The following is a 22,647-nucleotide window of genomic DNA, read 5'->3' on the forward strand; positions in this document are numbered from 1 at the left end:
GTATGAGTTGATGCTTCTCATCTCTCTCCCTTTCTGTCTCTCTCTGTTACTAAAACAAATACATACATACATACATACGTATATACATACAATAGGGGAAAACTTGGGAAATGTATGTAAGTTAAGTGTTTTTCACTCAGAAGCATTTGCTACTGGAACCCAACATTAATACTGAAGAGATTCTGGTGCCAATTTCAATATGTGTGTATGTGGAGGCTTCCCCACACCAGTAAGCAGTTCTCAGGGTGTCTGAGAGTTCAGCTCAATTCTGACATTATCTACCCTGAAACAAAATCAGATTTCATAAGAAAAGGGCTCAGTCCCACAAGACCGCCCTCCATTTCAGGACCAGTCATAGGCCCAGATTTTTACCTGAGCTTCTGACAGACTGGCTCTAAATCAGAGGTTCCCACAGCCCCTCCTTGGGTTTGATTAATATACTAGAACGACTCAAAGAATTCAAGAAAACCTGTTTACTTACTCGATTACCCATTTATTACAAAGGATATAAATCTATAGCCAGATGAAGGAATACATAGGGCAAGATCCCAAACAAAGGAGCTTCTGTCCAAATGGAGCTTGGGGCCCGGCAAGGTGGCATGTGGAAACATTCCCAACTTGGGAGCTCTCTGATAAAGGACTGATGAAATGTCATTTTGGGTTTTTTTGGAGTCTTGGTTACATAGTCATGATGGCTAAGTTACTGGCCATTGGCAATTGAATCAACTTCTTTCCTTTCCCCAGAGGTTTGGAGGGGAGGGTTGGGACTGAAAGTTTTAAACTTTCTAATCACATGTTGGTTCTCTTGGCAGCCAGTCCTCATCTTTGGGTGGGGTCCAAAAGTCACCTTATTGACATAACAAGAGTCACCACTTACTTTTATCACTTAGGAAATTCCAGGGGGTTTGGGAGCTTTGTGCCAGAAACTGGATAAAGACCAAATGCATACATACAATATTTCATACAATGGATCACAATATCACATGGTTGTATTGGAAGGAAGCACAGTGAAATCATAGTCGTCAGTCTCTCTGTGCTTTACCACTTTCTGATAATGCCCTGTCTTTCTCTTTCCAGTTTATTGTCCTACTTTTTGTAGAAACTGTTTCAGATCTTCTCCCCAGATTTCCAGATTCCTTTTCTTCACTTTTAGTGGATGATTTTACAGCGAAAATAGAATCATCAGAGCAGAACTAACTCAATTTCTTGCTAGTGAATTCACAGACCTACATATACCTTGCTCTGGTCATTTTTTTTTTTCTTTTATACTGGAAAAGTTCGGTTTCTTCCTGTGCTGGATCCCAACCCCTTGCAGGGAATCTTATGCAAGCTTTTTTCCTGCAGAGATAACTGCACCCTTTTGTTCTAGTTCCTTCCAATCAATAATTAAACATTATCGAGTCTTTTGCTTCTTAAACCCAAACCTTTGACCCAGTAGAGTTAATACTGCAAGGTAATACTCTTTTTTCCCTTCATAGCCGAATTCATTGAGAGTTTCTATATGCATTCTCCCTTTCCCAGTTTCATCTTATTTTTCAGTTCACCACAAAATAGCTGCTGGAATTAATGACTGCTTCTATTCCTCAACTTGCATTCTCTGCAGCACTTAAACTTCCAACACTCCCTGCTCCCTAGGCATCTGCAAGAGCACGGACTTGTCTTGTGCTCTCCTTTTTGTGTTTCTGGGCCCTCTAGAATCTCCAGTGTGAGCTCCTCTTCAACCTGACCATTAAGTGTTACAGTCCCTTGTGGTTGTCCTAAAACCCTCTTTTCTTCTACTGCGCTGTCTTCTGGACAGTCTCAATATTCCCTGTGGCTTTGGTTACCCACATGTCTTTTGTCTTACACATTTTTTTTTTTTTGTGACAGAGACAGAGGGAGAGATAGGGACAGACAGACAGGAAGGGAGAGAGATGAGAAGCATCAATTCTATCAATTCTTCATTGTGGCTCCTTAGTCTCCTTAGTTGTTCATTGATTGCTTTCTCATATGTGCCTTGGCCCGGGGGGCTACAGAGCGAGTTACCCCTTGCTCAAGCCAATAATCTTTGGCTCAAGCCAGCAACCTTGGTCTTCAAGCCAGTGACCTTTGGGCTCAAGCTAACGACCATGGGGTCATGTCTATGATCCCACGCTCAAGCCAGTGAGCCCATGCTCAAGCTGGCGACATGAAGGTTTCGAATCTGAGTCCTGTGCATCCCAGTTTGATGCTCTGTCCACTGTGCCACCACCTTGTCAGGCTTGTCTTACACATTTTTATCCTCAGTCCAAACCTCTCTTCTGAACTCTGGATTCATACTGTTTCTGCCTATTCAGCACTACCCCTTGCATTTCATGAGAATACTTCAAACACGGCATGTTCAAAATTGAACTCCTGCCATCTTCCTTCCATGATCCTCAGGTCAGAAATCTGACAGGCATTCCTTTTGTTTTTTTAAGTGAGAGGAGAGGAGGAGATAGAAAGACTCATTCCTGTATGTGCCATGACGGGGATCCACTGACAACACTTGTTTGGAGCTGATTCTCAAATCAACTGAGCTATATAATGCTTGGACCCGGAGCCACTGGCTGCAGGAAGGGGGTGGGGCAGAGAAGGAGATGGTCACTTCTTATGTGTGCCCTCACTGGTATCGAACCTAGGATATCCACATGCTGGGCCAACACTTTCTCCACTGAACCAACTGGCCAGGGCCCAGCATTCTTTTTTTGTTTGTTTTTTACATTTATGTATTTATTGGTATTTTTGTTAAGAAAAAAATGTGAAAAATTCAAATCATTTTTCAGAGTACACAATGAAAAATGTAACCTCCTACCCAAGATCTCTATCTGTTCTCCAAAAGTCATCACTATCAATGTATCTTCCCATTTTTTGTCCTCTCAGCAAATTCCCATGATCCTACTCAGCCCCTCTCCAGCAATTTTTTTTTACACAAATGAGGGCACAGTGTACTCTGTTCTATACTTGCTTTTATCATTTATCCTGGAGATCTTTCTGTATCAATATTCTCTTATATGACTATAAATTTAACTTATTATATAATTCTTTCTTACTATTACTTTCAAATATTTTTTATTAAATTTATTGTGGCGACATTGGTTAATAAGATTATGTAAAGCTCAGGTGTTGTGTGATTCTGTAATACATCATCTGTATATTACATCATGTGCTCACTGCCCAAAGTTTAATCTCCTTCTGTTACTATATATTTGACCTCCTTTACCCTCTTTAATCTCTCCCTAACCCACCTTGCCGTCTGGTAGCCATGCTGTTATCTGTGTCTATGAGGTTTTTGTTTTGCTCATTTGATGCTTTCTTTTTTATATCCCACATAGTAGTGAAATCATACGGTTCTTGTCCTTTTATTTTGCTTACCATGATGTGAGTCACTCTTAACTCGTCTCTCTTCCTTATTCCCTATTCAGCAGACAGCAAGATCCCGATGTAATTGCCTCCCTAAATCTTTCCTGCATGCAGCCACTTCTCTCCAGGCCTCCTGCGACTCCTCTTTTTCTGGCATTCTTTTGCTTGGCTATAAAAGTAGCTATTTTTTTATGTTGTTATGACTGTCCAGTCCAGTCCCCCTTTACAGAGTGGTCTTGAAGAACAAACCAAGAAAACCTCATCATGTTTGTGACATTACCTTCCTAAAACTCCTCAATGGCTTCCTATTAACACTGGAATAAAATGTAAAAATTTCTAATGTAGGCCAGTCTGATATGGCTCGTTTACCTCTTGCATTTTACCTTGTGTGATAGTCCCCATTTCACTCTGTTCTCCAACCATAAGGACTCTCATTTTCTTGACCAGATGAAGCTCTTTGCCACCTCTAGGCCTTCATATTCTGCCTGGAATGTTCTCCCTTTATTCTTTTTATTTTTTAACTTAATTGGGATGACATTGGTTAGTAAGATTATGTTTCTAGTATACAGTTCCACAATACATTATTTGTGTATTGCATTGTGTGCTCACCACCGAAAGTCTAGTCTCTCTCTGTCGCTATATATTTGACCCCTGTCCTCTTCATCCTTCCTCCACCCCTTTTCCCCCTGGTAACCACTCTGCTGTTGCCTGTGTCTATGAGTTTGTTGCTTTTTGTTTTGTATCCCCACGTACTTCATTCTTTTGGCTAGCTAATTCTTACTCATCTTTCAGAACTCTGGTCAGATACCACATTCTCTAGAAAATCTTTTTAAACTCACCAAACTAGGTAGGATCCTACTTTATATACTCCATGGCACCCTGCAGGGGAAAAAGTTGGAATTGGTTCTCTGCCAACCTTTGATAGTAGGAACCTGGAGTGGAATAGTTTTTGGTAGTTGAACTCATCATCTTGGTTTTATCTCTGCCCCACTGTGTAAAACTCTCTTGCCTCACTTCTTCTTTACCCCCCCCCATTCAGATAACTAATAATTCTTTGTACCTGTGTAGTGCTTTCATCTTTTTATGCCACTCTTTATTTTTACATTTTCCATTTATCTTTAAAACAACCCATTAAGTATGTAGGGCAGAAATGTTAACTCCATTTTACCTATGAGCAAGTAAGTTATGATAGTGAAGAGGATATAAATCTATCATGTCTGCTCAAGTAGTCTTTCTGCTTCCACTTTGCCACCTGAATAACAAACATGTATCTAAAAAGGATTATTGAGGGGCAAAATGCTAATGTTTGGCTGGCTTCATAAAATTCTCCTGTGAGTACTTAATATATTCTTCAGCATTAGTTTAAAAACATATGTATTTTCTTTAATATTCTAGCTTGAAATTCAGAATCACCCCTTTTTCGAATCACTCAGTTGGACTGACCTTGTACAAAAGAAGATTCCACCACCATTTAATCCTAATGTAGTAAGTATATATATCCAAGTCCTTCCTACTAATATAGAGAAATGTAGAACTGTATAGCTCATCATAATTTCAGCAAAGACCTCAAAATCTAACCTGAATAAAATTGAATCACTACATAAATGTTTGTGAAATATATCACTCAGGATTGTCTAGTACAACTAATAACTTCAAGATGACTAATAAAATTATAGCAATATTAGACTGATAAAAATATCTCCCTGCACAATAATTGTGAAGTGTTTCCTTGAGCATGAATAAAGAAAAAGTGAGCTCAATAGGTTAAAAAAAAAGATGCAAATTAAACTATGAGGTATTATTTTTATACTCATAAGTCAACAAACATTTTAAATAACACTAATGCACAGTTTTTTCTAGATTGATATAAAACCAGATACAGGCAAACATATTTAATGGTAACATAAATTGTTACATGTATTTCGGAAAGCAGTAAAACATTATTTTAAAAATGTTCATGTTAGCTTGACTTGTTAAATCTAATGATGGAACTATTTTACCTGAAAATGGATATTATTTTAAAGCAGAAAAGCTACATTAAAGAACTGTTTACAGCAGGGGTCTCCAAACTTTTTACACAGGGGGCCAGTTCACTGTCCCTCAGACCATTGGAGGGCTGCCAAATACAGTGGTCCTCTCACTGACCACCAGTGAAAGAGGTGCCCCTTCCAGAAGTGCAGTGGGGGCTGGATAAATGGCCTCAGGGGGCCGCAGTTTGGGGACGCCTGGTTTACAGTGTTAACAATATTGAGAAATCATCAGTAGGTCAATAATGTTACTGTTGATAACTTCATATATTTAAGCATATATACTTTTAAGCATTACGATATGTAATTTATTCCTCAAATAAGCTATCATAGTACTGCTATTATTGTTCTTATTATTATACTTGTTTTATAAATGGGAACTCAGAGATGTCACATAGCCTGATTAAAAAGTAGCAGAACAAGAATTCAAACCAGTGCCTGATTCCAAAGTCATTATTTTTTCCATGTTTCTTATGGTCTACAGCCCTTTCATGTTAAGTAAGTGATAATAATGATGATAAATATAAAAATGAGGAGACACTTGGAAATCCTTAAAATGTTATATGAAAACATGGTAATTATAATTTTTGTGATTTACAATTATAGCAGTAAAAATAATTGATAAGGACTCAAAGGGAATATAAACTAAGATTGATTTGGGGTTGCAGGATCATAGGTGAATCTGCTTTCCTTTTATTTAAAGTTTTTTGGTGTTGCTGTAAAACTCTTGAAGTACTTTTTGTAAATTAGAGCAGGATAAGGAAATCACTTCAGGAAAGTAAGTATTATATAATCTACTCATACTGTTTTTAAAGGTCAGCTTCAGTGCATGACTTATTGCTGGTATTAATAATTGTGATATCATGCACTTATAAACATAACAATATTTGTTGATTGAATGATTTCACATAGCTCATCCAGGAGTGACTATTTCAGATGCTACTCTATTAGATACAATTTCTGTCCCTATTTCTAGTATTTGCAATAAGAACCTTGGATCTTTAAGAATAATTTAATTTATCCCTTTATAGTGAGAGTCCTGCTCAGTTTTGTCATTCTCACATAAATATGTCATCAGGCACATTAAAGACTTAGGGACTCCACTTAAGCAACATTGGAAATGGAAACAGTGTTGACTTCAGAGTCAGATACCTTCAGGTTTGGATTCCTGTTCTTCTATGACTAATTAATTAAACTTTTTAAATCAAGACCCACAACTGAGAAGCCATAAGAGAAAAAAAAATTGGTAAATTTGACCACATAAAATTTAGAAATGTCTGCATAAAAAAAAAAACAACTGCAAATAACAAACTAGGCAAAATTTCCTTAGTACATAAAGCATTCTTATAAGTTAATGAGGGTAAAAAAGACCATCAACCAGTAGAAACAGGATAAAAGACACAAAGTATGCAATAACAGAAAAATAAATACAGGTGGCTTTTAAGTATATGAAAAGGTGTTCAAACTCACGGACAGTTGAAGAAATACAAAGTAAAACCTTAACAGGTTACTATTTTTCACCTAACAGATTAACAGAGATCAAAATGGCCAGTGGTAACGCAGTGAGAGCATTGACCCAGAATGCTGAAGTCGCCGGTTTGAAACCGGAAGGTCACTGGCTGAAGCACAGGCTCGCCAGCTTGACTACAGATTATCAACAGGATCCCAAGGTTGTTGGCTTGAGCCCAAGGTGGCCAGCTTGAGCAAGGAGTCACTAGGCTGGCTTGAGCCACACACATACCCCGTCAAGGCATATTGGAGAAGCAATCAATGCACAGCTAAAGTGAAGCGATGACAAGTTGATTCTTCTAGCTCCCATTCTGTCTATCTATTTTTAAAAAAGCTAGAGCATTGGCCCGGCATGTGGATGTCCCAGGTTCAATTCCCAGTCAGGGCACACAGGAGAAGCATCCATCTGCTTCTCTACCCTTCCCCCTCCTCTTTCTCTCTAATTCTCTCTTCCCCTCCTGCAGCCAAGGCTCCATTGGAGCAAAGTTGGCCCAGGCGCTGAGGATGGTTCCATGGCCTCCGCCTCAGGTGCTAGAATGGCTCCAGCAGCAACAGAGCAATGGCCCAGATAGGCAGAGCATCACCCCCTGGTTGGCATGTTGGGTGGATCCCAGTCAGGCGCATGCAGGAGTTTGTCTGACTGCCTCCCTGCTTCTGACTTCAGAAAAATACAAAAAAAAAAAAAAAAAAAAAAAAGCTATAGTAGGATAAAGTAGATATTCTCATTCTCTATACTCAATACTTGTTTCTTTTTTACTTACCCCTGACAACAGTCCTATGAAATAGTGCTGTTAGTTTACACATAATACTGGGGACTGAATTTAGGCACAGACAAGGTTAAGTAACTTGCCCACAGTTTAGTTCAAGTTGCAGAACTAGAGTTTGAGAACTCTGTAGACAGAGCCATCGCTCGCTTTTTTTTTTTTAATTTTTGTAATCTAGTTTTTATCTGTTAATATTTTGAAAGGGGATAGGCCATTTGCTTATATCAAGATTGTAAAGGAAGATTAAGATAACCAGAATTGAGGCATTCAGTGGAAGCTCAAATGCAAAATGCTATCTTGAAAACCTACCCGAATCCCTTTTCTAACCTAGAGGTGATGGGTAGAGAGAAAGGGGATCATTTACAGGGACTGAGATTCAAATTAACATAGGTAAAGATTCTGTTATGCTAGCCTTCCTCACCCTTCTCTCTCTTCTCACTCCACTCAACAAGAAACTTATTAGAAGGCCCTCACCTGAGTAATAAAAGGAGAGAATGTTTGAAAGCAACAATGAAGTAAGAAGACATCTAAACTTGCCAAGAATAAATATACAAATTTATAAAGGGTTTTTAAAGAAGAACTGAATTAATGAAAAAAACTAAGGTGAATAATAATATTCTTCTGTTTCAGGCAGGACCAGATGACATTAGGAACTTTGATGCAGCATTTACAGAAGAAACAGTTCCATATTCTGTGTGTGTGTCTTCTGACTATTCTATAGTGAATGCCAGCGTACTGGAGGCTGATGATGCATTCGTTGGTTTCTCTTATGCACCTCCTTCAGAAGACTTATTTTTGTGAACATTTGCCATCTGGAAACCATTGAGCAAATATAAGCCTACATACAGATGAGACTGAAACTCCTGTTTGTGTGAATATATTCAAATATGTTTAACTAGTGCCTCATTTTTACATGTAATGTTAACAACTATGAAAAATGTATTTTTTGCTGTATGCAAGAAAATAGGGCATTTCAAAGAGCCAAGTTTTGAATTAAAATTTGTATTCTTGTTTATTAAGCTTATTTTTAAACAGAAATTTTAAAACCTATTGTTCTTAGTATTAACCTATTTTTAAAGAATACTTTTTTGCTAATGACTGTTCTTTTTCCCTCTAAGTTTACACTAACATCTACTGAAGATAGACTGTTTTTCAACAGCCTGTTTCAGTTCAGTTAACATAGATAAATGCCTTTATAAATCTCTACTTTGACCTTTGTTCTCAGATCAGAACTATGCAATTGGTACAAGGCTGTGTAAGAGGAAACCATATCTGTTCATAATAAATCACTGCTTGAAATAATCAGTTGTTAGGATTAAAATGTAAAAGCATAGTTAATACATTGACTGCTAATTAACACTTTGAATAAGTGTTCCTTCTGCAGATCAAATTAAGAAGTAACAAAAGGAAATCCTTTGCTTTTGAAATACCAATTTAAATTTGTGAATTATTTTCCTCTGGAGTAAAAGTAAATGTTTAATATTAATTTTAAATGTTTCAAAGATCTGAAGGGTAATAAAGTACTACTGGATTTTTTTTTTCTAGGTGGTGCCAAAATGAATGTCTCTGTGTCCTGTATTTATATTACAAATACTTTCTATTTATGTTCTTTTTGTCTCTTTGAACATTTAATACATTGTTAAGTAGGTCTAAGTCTTGGTAGTTTTGCAGATAGCTTTCTAACACTGCCTCCTTAATGGGTTAAGTGAAAAATATTGATCTTTCTAAAATATTTACCTAATTGGGAATTAAAAAGTAGAATAGTAAATTTTTGGATCAATATAAATATATACAGTTTCACTACAGTGTAACAAGTTAAAAATAATTCAGACTGATGCTTAGTATCTTATGTATCTTAGAAAATGTATGGGAACTTGAACTTACAGTCATACTGCAAACCAACTAACTTGTATGCTTGTAATTGTAAAAGAGTATAGCTCTAGAAAAACTAAAAAAGAATGCTTATCTTGGAATTCCGATTTTTAGTTTATAGGGATTTCTCAAGTCATGTAGGAAACATTGTAAGAGTTTAGTGACCCAGTTTAGATGCTTTAAGAATAAGCATTCTTTCCATGTATTTTCTCTTAAGAAATAAATCACAAAAGCATTTCATACTAATACCCTTTGCCCAGAAATGTTCAGCAGAATGGGGAAAAGGGAGTGTGCTTTTCTTTGATTAATAATATTTGCATTCAGTACACTGAATCTTCCTTTAGAGGTGAGACTTTAATAGTGACACTATAAATATTTGATTTATTTGACACTACTATAAGTTCTGCTTTTAGATAAAGCTCTTTGCTTATTATAAAGCAAAATAAAAACTAGTTTCTTCTATGATTTCTTTTTTACTCAGCCACTCATTAATTAAACTGCCAAAAATTAAAGTGCAATATTATATATTTTTAAGAATAAATTTAAAATAGAATGTTGTTTTTTGGATCTCAAAAAATACAGATCTTACATAGTATAATAAAACTAACAAAAAGAGTAATGATCATCTAATGCTTGTCATTTAAAATTGATAGTTACAGTAGTCATTACAAAATAAATTATAGATATGTGAGGAAGACAAGTAGAATTTTAACTGAATATTTAGACATAAATAAAAATTACTAGATTATTTCATATCCCAAGGTGATTGTTCATTTATACCCATTAGAGTACATCAGTGAGTTTCAGGTGGCTTAAGTACCTTGAAGTGATATACCAAGTTCTGTGTGTAAAGGACATCGATTTAGGGCAGGGAGTGTTACATAGTTTTGTTCAGGTGCTCAAAAGGACTCACTGCTATAAGAAAATTGTCTTCCACCTGACCTGTGATGGCACAGTGGATAAAGCCTTGACTTGGAATGCTGAGTTTGCTGGTTTGAAACCCTGGGCTTGCCTGGTCAAGGCACATATGGGAGTTATGCTTTCTGCTCCTCCTCCCTTCTCTCTTTCTCTCTCTCCCCCTTTTGAAAATGAATAAATAATAATAATTTTAAAAGACTGACTTCCTTCGCTGCCATTTCCTTCTCCTTTATATTCCTAATATAAGAGAAATTGCTCTTTACCTTCCCTGAAAGCATTTCAGTTAGAGATTTATATCATTTATTTAGCATTTTTGGTGTCTTACCAATATTATATAATCAGTCCTTTGTAATCCTTTTAACATTCCTTAGTAGTTGAAAGATTTCCTATACAAAAGTATTTTTCATTTTACAATTTCTTTACATTATGCCTATTTTTACAGAGGTATTGATAATTAAATTAAAAAAATAGCTTTCTCAAAATGTAACTTTAGTTATTAAATGTCAAGATAGTGGAGAATAATTTAAAGCAATGTTACACAAAGAAAAAAGCTAATAGAGAAGTATAAATTTAGCATTTTATTTATGGCAATAAAGTAGCCAAAGGGTACTATAACTAAAAAGTTATTTTTACATATTGTCCTGAAAATGATGAATCTTAAGGGAATCGTGTAAAACAAAACAACCCCACTTACTGGAAGAACCAGACACAGTGATTTTAGGAACATTGCATGCAAACATGACTTGGAATTTTTACTGTAAATTCTCTTTTTGCAGGAATGGATATCTTTGATTTATCCTTTTCTTCTGTTTTCATCATTTTCACTTTTTTTAGGGAACATAGATTTCCACTTCAATATTAGTTAAATCGGCACTGGCCGATTGGCTCAGTGGGTAAAGCATCAGCCTGGCAAGAGGACATCCCAGGTTCAGTCCCCAGTCAGGCCACACATGAGAAATGACCATCTGCTTCCTTTTCCCTCCCTCTCCGTCTCTTCCCCTCTCGGCCTCAGATTGGGGTTGCTGGGTGGATCCCAGTCCTGGGTGCATGCGGTGGTCTGTCTAGCTCTCCTCCTCTCAAATAAATAAGTAAATAAATATATTAGATAAATCATTGTGAGAAAGTCTACGAGTGTCTTGACCAAGATAAGCCAGTGTCCCCTTGCTCAAGCCAGCGACCTTAGGGCTCCAACCAGTGACAGCCTTCAGAGTCGAGGCTTTATCCACTGCACCGCCGCCAGTCAGACTGTTTATCCAGTTTTTGGCTATTTTAAGTAATATGAACAGTCATGTATAAATTTTTGTGTGGACATGCGTTTCAAATTCTCTATCTTTGTATAATGTGTAATATCTGGCTTGGAATTGTTGGGTCATACAAAAACAACACTATGTTCAGTCCTTTAAAATAGTCCCAGAATGTTTTCGAAATTGCCGGCACCATTTTGCCTTCCCACCTGAAAAATTCTGTTTTTTAAAGAAACGGGTGTCGTTGGGCTGTGATAACAATGACAAGAAGGTGTTTATCCTTTTCTCTCTGATGTGCTTTGCAGAGAGAGCGGGAGTGACTGAAGTGAATAAAGCGCACGTGGGCCAAGCCGTGCTGGTGACTCGAAGGCGCGGACCGGCAGCCTTCACGCCATCTCCAACGTTTAGAAGGTGCGCGCATGCGCACCAGGGTCTCCCCGGTTTCTGGGTCTCAGCTCTAGGAGGCGGGTGGAGGTCGGTGGGTGCAGGAGGTGTGTCGCGCGGGGTCGGGCTGGTGTCCACAGTCCGGGGGTTTGCGCTGTGGATGGGAGGGGGCCTGGAAACCAGGGCGTGAGGCCGGGTCCCGTTTCGGCCGCTGTGGTTGTGAGGTGTTTTCCTCCTGACGCGGCCAGGAGCGAAAGAGGACGCGACCGTTCGGGTTCACGCGAACGAACGCGTGGTTCTTTCGAATGAGAGAAGGCTGGTGGAGTTCGTCCACGTGCGCTCCTGCAGTGCTTCCGCGGTTCCCGTGGCTTCCCCCACCCGCGCCCGGGACCTCCGCTCCACACAGGTGATCCCCAGAGCGTTATCTCCAGTTTTTTAAAGCCGCCAAGTCTGGCCCGGCCCACGTCGGCCTGGTGCTTATCGGGGTGTCCCAGGCAACTCGACAGCGTTGCCCTCTCTCCCGGAGTCAGGATTTCCACCCACTCCCGTGCCGAAAATTCACTCCCAGGCGGGTCACCAGGACCAGTGTGACGTCCTTAAACGTCCAGAACCCCCCGCGTCTGTTCCGCCTTATTCCGAACGCCCGGGCCTGGACCATCCATCCCAGGACTGTCCGGTAGTCAGTCCGCTGGTTGTGGACTCCGCCTCTGTTCCGACCCACGGTCCGCACTGTCGTGGCACTGATTTCCGAAATGAAAATCCTACCCTATTACTCCCCCAGTAAAAACGCTGATGGCTTCTGTTCGCCTTGGTAATGATTACGGGCTTCAAAAGCTTTCATAGCACTGGCCGGTTGGCTCAGCGGTAGAGCGTCGGCCTGGCGTGCGGGGGACCGGGGTTCGATTCCCGGCCAGGGCACATAGGAGAAGCGCCCATTTGCTTCTCCACCCCCACCCCCTTCCTCTCTGTCCCTCTCTGTCTCTCTCTTCCCCTCCCGCAGCCCAGGCTCCATTGGAGCAAAGATGGCCCCAACGCCCCGGTCGACCCCTGGTGGGCAGAGCGTCGCCCCCTGGTGGGCGTGCCGGGTGGATCCCGGTCCGGCGCATGCGGGAGTCTGTCTGACTGTCTCTCCCCGTTTCCAGCTTCAGAAAAATGCAAAAAAAAAAAAGCTTTCATAGCCTGACCTGTGGTGGCGCAGTGGATAAAGCGTCAACCTGGAAATGCTGAGGTCAGCGGTTCGAAACCCTGGGCTTGCCTGGTCAAGGCACATATGGGAGTTGATGCTTCCTGCTCCTCCCCCCTTCTCTCTTTGTTTCTTCCTCTCTCTCTCCTTTCTAAAATTAATAAAATAAAAATTAAAAAAAAAGAAAAAAAAAGAAAAGCTTTCATAAACATTCCGTAATGATTTCACCCGTCGTTTCCTTACCAGTAGCCTCCCTTCATTCGCCCCAGCAATCATACGTCCGAATGAAGCACAAGTACAACGTCCTGACCACAGCATACACTTCAGATTATTGTATGAATTTAGGCCCCAGAGAAACGAACTCTGAAGTTTTCCGCCCGTGTAATACCAAAAAGGACGGTCTCAATTACTTTTCTTTGAAAAGGCCTGAACTCCAAGCAGTAGGGAAGGTTACCCCAATCCGTGGGAAACTTTCATTTCTCTTCGCCTCTCCTGCAGTCAGTGAAATATGATTCATCTACCGAACGTCACCTTCCAAGTAGAACTCATTGCTTCTCTATGAGCCAATACTATGAACAAACTACTGTTTGTTAAACCAAACAGTACAAAATATCATGACCCTCTACTCAAGGATTAAACTTTGTGAATTATTTATAGATGGTGTTCCTTTTGTGTTCCGTAGTATAATTTTTTACATATCTCATCCCTCACTGTACCCTTTCTGAACAATAGAGACCGTATATTACTCATCTGTGTCCTTAGTACTAGGATAGTCTGGTATTCTAATACATAGTAAATCCCCAATAAATATATAATAACGAATAAATGTGATGGTTATTATTTCTGACCTCTAAATTGGCACCTCCTTGAAAGCAGGATCCAATCTTAATCCTTAAACTCCTAAGCACCTAATAAGATTACTGACAGATATTGTTTCCAATTATGTTTGCTGTTTAAATGAATTTTACATGGTCCACTCTTGTTACTCTCGTTTAATGTTTTATGTTGGTCACTGATAGAAGAAGACTTAAAGAAAGCCAAAAGAGGTTTTATCTAATACTACCCTTTCATTTCCTGCAGGCAAAGACACTGAGCCTGGACAGGTCAGGTCTTGGCTAGGAAATGCTGGGTCTAAAATCAGGTTCTCAGATTTCTTACATTTTATTACTTAGATTGAATTTATGAAGTAACTTTTGCTACTTTCATTTTTTTTTAAACAACACCTGTAAGGGACCTCATCATCCAATATTTATTTCAGCCAGTATTTTAAAAAAATATTTACTCTGTAAAGAGATAGCTGAGGCTGCTGTTCTTAAGTTCCAATCTTGGGGAGACTCTTAAATAACCTAGTGTTGATAAACGTTATTTAGCAAAAGAAACAAAGTTTTGTTTCCCTTTAGGAATTTCTTGAAGTTGGGAATTTTATTTTGTTTTATTTCACTGTCAATTTTAAGTTTCATAGCTTGTAAAGTTTTATTAGAGATCTTCAAATGTACATTTTAAATTATTTTATTTCTAGGTGTTCTCATATTTTCTATGAGTTTCATCATCTGTAGTCTTTACTGGCAATTGTGGTTAACCAGTAACAGAAAAGAATTGTTATTGAGGAGAAAATGTCAATGCTAAAAATGAAAGAGGCAGCCCTTATCTATCTTGACAGAAGTGGAGGGCTCCAAAAGTTTATAGATGATTGCAAGTACTACAATGGTATGTTCAGCAAAGGTGATTTTATTTTAGAAACTTTAAAATAGATACCTACATAGAACTCTCCTCATTTTTATATTTGTATATTTTTACAGATTCAAAACAAAGTTATGCGGTCTATCGATTCAATATTTTAATAAATCCATCTGATGTTGTTGAATTAGATGCTGAACTTGGAAATTACATTTTACATCAGCCTCTAAAAGCTGCTCAAGTTTTTCAATCAGTAAGTTAAAAAAGAAATAATTTTATGCCACATTAAATTTTTGGTAACTTTTTTGTTTGTTTGAAATCACAGGTCTGTTTTATTGCTGTTAAGACTCTCTTGTTAATTGGACAATTACAGACTGAAACTCAAGTAAGTTCTAGTTACATTTAACAAAGAAAACTAAGGTACAATACTTTTAAGATGACTTGTAAATAAATATTTTGTCTATTTTTGTTTATTTAAAAAGTACACTTTTAGCCTGGCCAGGCAGTGGTGCAGAGGATAGAGTGTCAGACTGGGATGCGGAGGACCCAGGTTCGAGACCCTGAGGTCGCCAGGTTGAGCACGGGCTTATCTGGTTTGAGCAAAAGGCTACCAGTTTGGACCCAACGTCACTGGCTCGAGCAAGGGGTTACTGGGTCTGCTGAAGGCCTGTGGTCAAGGCACATATGAGAAAGCAATCAATGAACAACTAAGGTGTTGTTCATTGCAACGCGCAATGAAAAATTAATGATTGATGTTTCTCATCTCTCCGTTCCTGTCTGTCTGTCCCTGTCTATCCCTCTCTCTGATTCTCTCTCTGTCTCTGTAAAAAAAAAAGTACACTTTTCAAAGTTCAATGGAATATATTACATACTTCTTTGCTTCCTGTCTTATCACTCATAACATTAAACAGTTTGATAATAAAACACTTCATACATACCCCCAAATAAAGAAAACCCCCATATATCTGTCACTCAGTTTATAATATTTTGTCACACCTACACCATCAATATTTTTTTCTGAAATATTTTATTTTTTTTGTTTTTCTCCTTTTTATTGAATTTATAGGGGTCCCTGATTTAAAAAATTATACAAGTTTCAGGTGCACATTTCTACAACATATCATCTGTACACTGAAATATTTTTGAGAAACATCACAGATATTATTTCACCAATACATACTTTAGTATCATCCTCTAAAAATGTTGACAGTTTTCTTATATAACCACAATGCCATTATCACCTCTTACAAAAATAGTAATTCCTTGGCATCATTATACTATCCAGCTTCAAGAATCAGGATCAAAACAAGGTCTCCACAATTATAATTCATTCTTATATCTCACTAAAGTTTCATTTAATCTAGAGCCATTTTTCTCTTCCTTTTTTACCATTGAGTTTTTTAAGAAACTCATTAATTGTTCTGTAAAAGGTCTCATAATTTGGGTTTGTCTGATTATGTTCTTGTGGCATTTAACTTTTTTCCCTATATCCAGTATTTCTGGAAATAGAAGTTGGCTCTAATGATTTGCTTAGATTCGGATTCAACTCATTTTGACAATAATACATCATAGTCAGTTTTATGTATTTCATAGTGCACTACATCAGGAGAACTATACAATCTGTTGTCTCAATTTTAGCAATGCCACAATTGATCAGCAGGTTCCGGTGATGTCAGCCAGATCCTTCCAATATATAGTCTTCTATTAACTTTAATCTAGTAGTTCTTGCAGATGTTGATGATCATTGCCTAGAACTTTCATTAGAAGTTGCAAAATTGTAGAGTTTTTTTTCTAACTTTAGCATCCTGTCAGAATTTATTAGCTGAAGTTATTTTATAAGAGAAAGTTTCTTTCATTAATTAACTATTTCGTTACTCGGAAATATAATTTGTACCAAAAAGACAGAGTAAGTGTTTATTTCCATTTATAAGTTTTCAGAGAGGAATGAGTTAAAATCTAGCCTCTAATGATGACCAGTAATTATTTTTGTTTTCCTTTTTAAAAAAAAATTATGAGAAACTTATGAATTTCTAAATATATCTGATATGTTTCAATGAATCTTTGTCATTCTTTTTAATGCTTTCATTAACCTACCTTTGGTCATTGGGAGTCCCTTAAAGTTTACTCCTGTCTCTTTTGGACCCATCCCATTAATATTTTATAGTTTCCTTAGCCTCTGGCACAAGGAGATGTACCAGGTCCATATGGTATATTTTCTGCCCCAGACCTGCAATCAGCCATTTCCCCTGAGGAGCCCTGGTTGCTTTTAGTGAGAAATTATATATATTTAGTAATCACAGTCTGGGCAGAAGTGTTCTTGCTATTGGGTTGTCATTGTTTTATCTTTCAGTGGCTATAACTAGAAAATAGGTATTTTTTAAGGAAAAATTATGAGTTCTGATATTTTCAATTAAAATGTAAGATTATAAGAGTTTTGCATCTTTAATTGTATATTTGAAACTTTTATATGCTTTAAATTTTGATTCCTAATAACACTGACAAAACATTTGCTTGTTTTGCCCTACAAATAAATACATATTGTAATGTAAGTCCAATTGGATCTGCAGTTTTTATTAATACCATTTTTATGTTCTTACTAGATTCACATAGTACTGAAGTTAACACATTTACCTCCTCTGCCAAGTTATAATCTTAATTTTTGTGAGTTTCCACTTGATTATACATCTCAAAGATTTTATATAATACAAGGAATTGTGATTGCAATGACAACTGTAACCAAGTATACACAAGGAGCAAGATTTCTTTGTTCAGATGAAGCATGCCCTCTTTCAAAAGGTAATCTTAAAATGCAGAGTCAAAACATTTAAGCAATTTATTATTTAATCTTAAATCATATTTATAATTAGTTATAAAACATTCACAAGTAGAAAGAATGTTAGAAAATTTGCTGTCTCCCAATGTTTATAAGTTGAAATGTATTCTTTTTCCCCTCCTTTCCCTTCAACTTATCGGGAGCTCTTGTATTGCTGAAGTCTAGTTCTTCTCACATTGTTTTCTGACTGTTTGTTTATGCTGTTCCCACTCTGTGTAATATCCTCTTTCAATCGTTTGCTTAACTTCAGTTCAGTCCTCCAGGATGGATGTCTTTCCCATTCATCCTCTCATTGGGTTGGATGCCCCCCCTCTATTCTCTCTGAACACTCAGTAAATGAATATTGCATGCTGAAATTATGTTTCTTGTTGCTGCCTGTTGAAATTGTGTGTATAAATACTACTCTTGCCTTAAAACATGCAATAAATGTTCATTGAACTGCTCTGAACCCACATGCAAAATTTAATTAATTATACTTTGAATTAGATTAATTGTAAAAGACTGAAAATTGTTAGCTAAATCCAAAAGCAAATTTGGCTTATTTCTGTTTTCTTTATGTCAGGATTTCAGTATATAAGAGTACATGTGCCTGGTGCTACAGAATCTGCAACAGTAAGAAATGACTTTTTTTGTGATCTGTGTTCATCTTCCCTTCAAGAAGACAGAAAATTTAGAGTACTTGGCGGTAAAAATGCATTTACATTTTGTAATTTCAATTTTAAAAGTCTGATATTTTAATGTGGAAATTAAATTGAATATTCTAATAACATTTCTTTTTGCTCTTTGCCTTAAGATAAACAGATAGTTGAAATAATTACTGCAAAGGCACTTCATGCTTTTCAAGGATATTCTAACACCCAGCCATTTAGGTTTCAGTCTCTTACAGTATTCTTAAGAGGTACGTTCTGTTTGATCTAAAAGCAAAATGCTATAAAACATATAAAATATGTAATTGACTTACCTATACTTTTATATTATAAATGGTACTTCTATACAGTAGTCCCCCTTTATCCATGGTTTCACTTTCCATGATTTCTGCTACTCGGGGTCAAACAAGGTCTGAAAATATTAAATGGAAAATTCCAGAAATAATTCATAAATTTTAATTGCATGCCATTCTTAGTAACATGATGAACTCTCCCAAGATATGAATTATCTCTTTGTCCAGTGTCTCCATGTTGTACACACTCCCTGCCTGTTTGTCACTTAGTAGCCATGTAGATTATCATATTGGCTGTCAGGGTATCGTAGTGCTTGTGTTTAAGTATGTAACACTTATTTCACATTCACTTAACTTTTATTATGTATATTGTTATAATTCTATTTTATTATTAGTTATTGTCATTAATTTCTCACTGTGAATAATTTATAAGTTAAACTTAATCATAGGTATATATGTATAGGAAAAAGCAGTATATATAGGATTTGGTACTATCTTCACTTTCAGGCATCTACTGAGGGGTCTTGAAACGTATCCCCACAGATAAAGGGGTACTGCTGTAGCTTAATTATGGTAGGTGATCTTATTCTTGAGTGTTTTACAGAGTCATATTTAGCTATAAGTAAGTATTCCTTTAGTCATACAAAGTTCACTTAGAAAGATATTAGGACCCGCTCTGTTCCAAGCACTATGCTAAGTCTCAGGGTCATGATTATTTATGGTACTGATCTCCATTATTCTATGTGTGTGTTCTATGTAAATAATTGTATTTAGCTCACAAAAATTAGGGGATATTTCAAAATGAATATGAAGCAATAAAAGAAGAAGCATTTGATTTTTTAAAATTAAACAAGAACATCAGAAAAACAAATGACAAGTCAAAGTTGTTCAATTATGCGAAACCAACTTTTATTTCATTGGTGAAAATGTGCTATACAAAAGGCTGAAAGAACTGGACTATCTGCACGTTCCCCAATCCCTTAATTTTTGTGAGCAGTATAGTTATTGATTTAGAACATAGACTTCATGAGGGTGGGGATTTAGGTGTTTTTACTGCACATCATAAAAACTCAATATATATTTGTTAAATGAATGAGCATTGACATATGATTAACTGTTAAGGACTGCATGGGTCAAGACCTGTGAGTAGACAGAATCTGCCATGAGGGAGGAAATTATTATCAGGATCTGTCACCTAGGGAAGCAGTGAGAAGCCAAAACTGTGAAAATGAGGATAAGGCTCAGCCTCTTTTCTTGGGCTAAAGTTGGAGGAATTAAACTGTTCAGAAAGAGAAATCTTGTATGTCAGCTATCTATGGGAAACTCAAGAGTTAGGAAAGTAGGGACTCAAACAAGAACTTTGCACCAGCGCCTGTCAGGGATGAGGCAGGTACATAAGCCCAGATGATAATAGGTAATTTTTATATTGTAGTTACTATATGCCAGGCACTCTTATGTATATTAACTCATTTAGTCTCAGCAATCCTATCAATAGGTTCTATTGTTATATTCATTTTGCAATGTGGAAACAGACACAGAGACATTAAGCAACTTGTCAAAAGTCATACAGGTAGTAGATGACACAGCCATGATTCAAACTCAGGCATCTCAGTTTCAAAATACATGCTTTTAACTACATAATGCTATTATATACTATATGTAAGCCGTATAATACAATATATAAATATAAGTGTCTATCCACTTACATTTTAGTAGAAAACAGTATACTAAATAAAATAAGTACAACTAATTCAAGTATTGAATTGTTATTAGACCTCGATCTTTGAACCATATGATTATATATTAGTTTCATTTAGTGAACACATATTTTCTTTTGTGTTTAATAATTTTAGATGAATTGGTGAATAAAATGAATATAGGAAATGAGTATAAAATTATTGGAATTCCAACCTGTGTAAAAACTCTACAAAATTCTGTCTGTATTGAGGCAAATAGCATCACTTTTTGCAACCCAAAAGGTAAAGAAAATGTTAGTTCATATATTAACAAATATTTCCATTTAAATCCATTTGTTTAGGAAATAATTATTGGCTATCTATGTGCTGGGAACTCTTCAAAGCACTAGGGATATAGTTGTAATCAGGACAGGACAGTTAAAGTTCCTACTCTGAAATCAGGCAGTGGATAGTCAGTAAACCTGTAAACTGATCAATAAGACAATTTCAGATAATACAATGTGTCCGTAAAGTCATGGTGCACTTTTGACCTAGTCACAGGAAAGCAACAAAAGACGATAGAAATGTGAAATCTGCACCAAATAAAAGGAAAACCCTCCTAGTTTCTGTAGGATGATGTGGCAGCATGTGCGCATGCGCAGATGATGACATAAACCGTGTATACAGTGGAGCAGCCCACAGCCATGTCAGTCGAGAGATGACGGTACAGAGGAAAGTTCAGTGTGTTCTGTGGCTCGCTAAATTCAAATCCATGACCAAAGTGCAACGTGAATATCGGCGCGTTTATAACAAAGCACCAGCACATAGGAATAACATTACCCGGTGGGATAATCAGTTGAAGGAAACCGGCAGTTTGGTGGAGAAACCCCGTTCTGGTAGGCCATCAGTCAGTGACGAGTCTATAGAGGCTATGCGGGATAGCTACCTAAAGAGCCCTAAAAAATCTGTGCATGAGCCCACATCGAACTGCACTGAATAGGTATGAAACTGGGAGAGTTTTCCTTTTATTTGTTGCAGATTTCACATTTCTGTCGTCTTTTGTTGCTTTCCTGTGACTGGTCAAAAGTGCACCATGACTTTACGGACACACTGTAAATGCAATTAAGGAAATAAAATGGAATAATGTAAACCTTGCTCCTTTTGGGGGGGGGGGCTATATTTTTAAAAAAATAATCAGCAATGAGAAAAATGTTTCAGGGTACTGAGTTAGATATTAGTCAAAAGATTTTTCTACCCTAACCTTTATTTTCTAGCTTTAGCTAGATCTTAGTTTGTGATCTGAGGAGAGCCCAATAAAATAGCATCCTTTTTCTCATCTGAGCTCTGAACCAATTGAAATATAAGACAAAAGGGAAAGGCAGATGTAAACCAAAATATCACTTTCATTACTGACAATATATTATTTTTTTAACAACTCCAATATAGTTAAGCATTAGGTAAACAAGTGGAGAGCAGACACGTACTCTAAGATGGCATGCAAATATCTAAGTGTAGAAAAAGCAAGTTAAATCTTGAATTGAGTTGAATTTTTTTTACAGACCCCTAGATAGCCGTCTGCAATAATAGAGGCCCAAGTTGAATTTAAATGCAAGTTGATTCTACATACCTCTGCTTATCTTGAAGAGAAAGGTTCTTAACAGAATTAAAATGTTGAAGAAAGAAATGTACTAAAAGACAATAGACATTTTAATGATTTTAAAAATATTTTCTGCTGTGAGGTTTTTCAAGATTTATTGACTTGATAGCAGAACATGACATATATATGCAGAAAGGTATACTTTTTCATGAACTCCAGAATTAGGCAGATTTAACCACCCAAATGTGGCAAGAGCTACACTAAAGTAGGCCTTCCTTGGCCCATAGGTATGGATGAATAGAAGAAATCATTGCTCTAAGATGGTAGTCCAAGGGGAAGGAGAAAGGGACTGGGTTATCCATGCACAGCTATTCTTTCCAAACTGACCAATTTGATTAAATCACTCATCCCTTTCAGGAGTTGTACAGAGAGAGTGGAGGTCTAGAATGTTATCATATAGTATAGTACAATGCTTTCAAAGTAGGAGAGTATAAATCTTCCCTTTTAACAACAATAGTCAAATATTTCTAATTCTGCCTTTTAGCCCTCACTAAAGGTAATATTATTTCAAACATAGAAATACAGAAGCAAACACTACAATACAGGAGCCCTATGATCTGGCTTTACTCACATAGGTCTTAAAAAGAAAAGAATGAGGAATTT

The 22,647-nt window shown here is 37.1% G+C and overlaps 2 protein-coding genes across 5 annotated transcripts in view; both read left to right on the top strand.

Moving 5' to 3' along the window:
* The window catches only part of SGK3 (serum/glucocorticoid regulated kinase family member 3), a 124,608-nt gene extending 115,406 nt beyond the window's left edge, over positions 1-9,202 (top strand). For all 4 annotated transcript variants that reach the window (XM_066266253.1, XM_066266256.1, XM_066266255.1 and 1 more), the window contains 2 exons: positions 4,756-4,845; positions 8,291-9,202. In XM_066266253.1, coding sequence (XP_066122350.1) covers positions 4,756-4,845; positions 8,291-8,461 — 261 coding nt within the window. In that variant the 3' untranslated portion in view covers positions 8,462-9,202. The remainder of the gene's footprint in view (positions 1-4,755; positions 4,846-8,290) is intronic.
* A 5,672-nt stretch (positions 9,203-14,874) lies between these two features.
* The window catches only part of MCMDC2 (minichromosome maintenance domain containing 2), a 43,369-nt gene continuing 35,596 nt past the window's right edge, over positions 14,875-22,647 (top strand). The window contains exons 1-7 of the mRNA XM_066264678.1: positions 14,875-14,968; positions 15,061-15,191; positions 15,264-15,323; positions 17,539-17,734; positions 18,334-18,456; positions 18,565-18,669; positions 20,565-20,690. Coding sequence (XP_066120775.1) covers positions 14,875-14,968; positions 15,061-15,191; positions 15,264-15,323; positions 17,539-17,734; positions 18,334-18,456; positions 18,565-18,669; positions 20,565-20,690 — 835 coding nt within the window. The remainder of the gene's footprint in view (positions 14,969-15,060; positions 15,192-15,263; positions 15,324-17,538; positions 17,735-18,333; positions 18,457-18,564; positions 18,670-20,564; positions 20,691-22,647) is intronic.

The sequence above is a fragment of the Saccopteryx bilineata genome, chromosome 3 (genome assembly GCF_036850765.1).
Source record: "Saccopteryx bilineata isolate mSacBil1 chromosome 3, mSacBil1_pri_phased_curated, whole genome shotgun sequence".
NCBI classification, from domain to species: Eukaryota; Metazoa; Chordata; class Mammalia; order Chiroptera; family Emballonuridae; genus Saccopteryx; species Saccopteryx bilineata.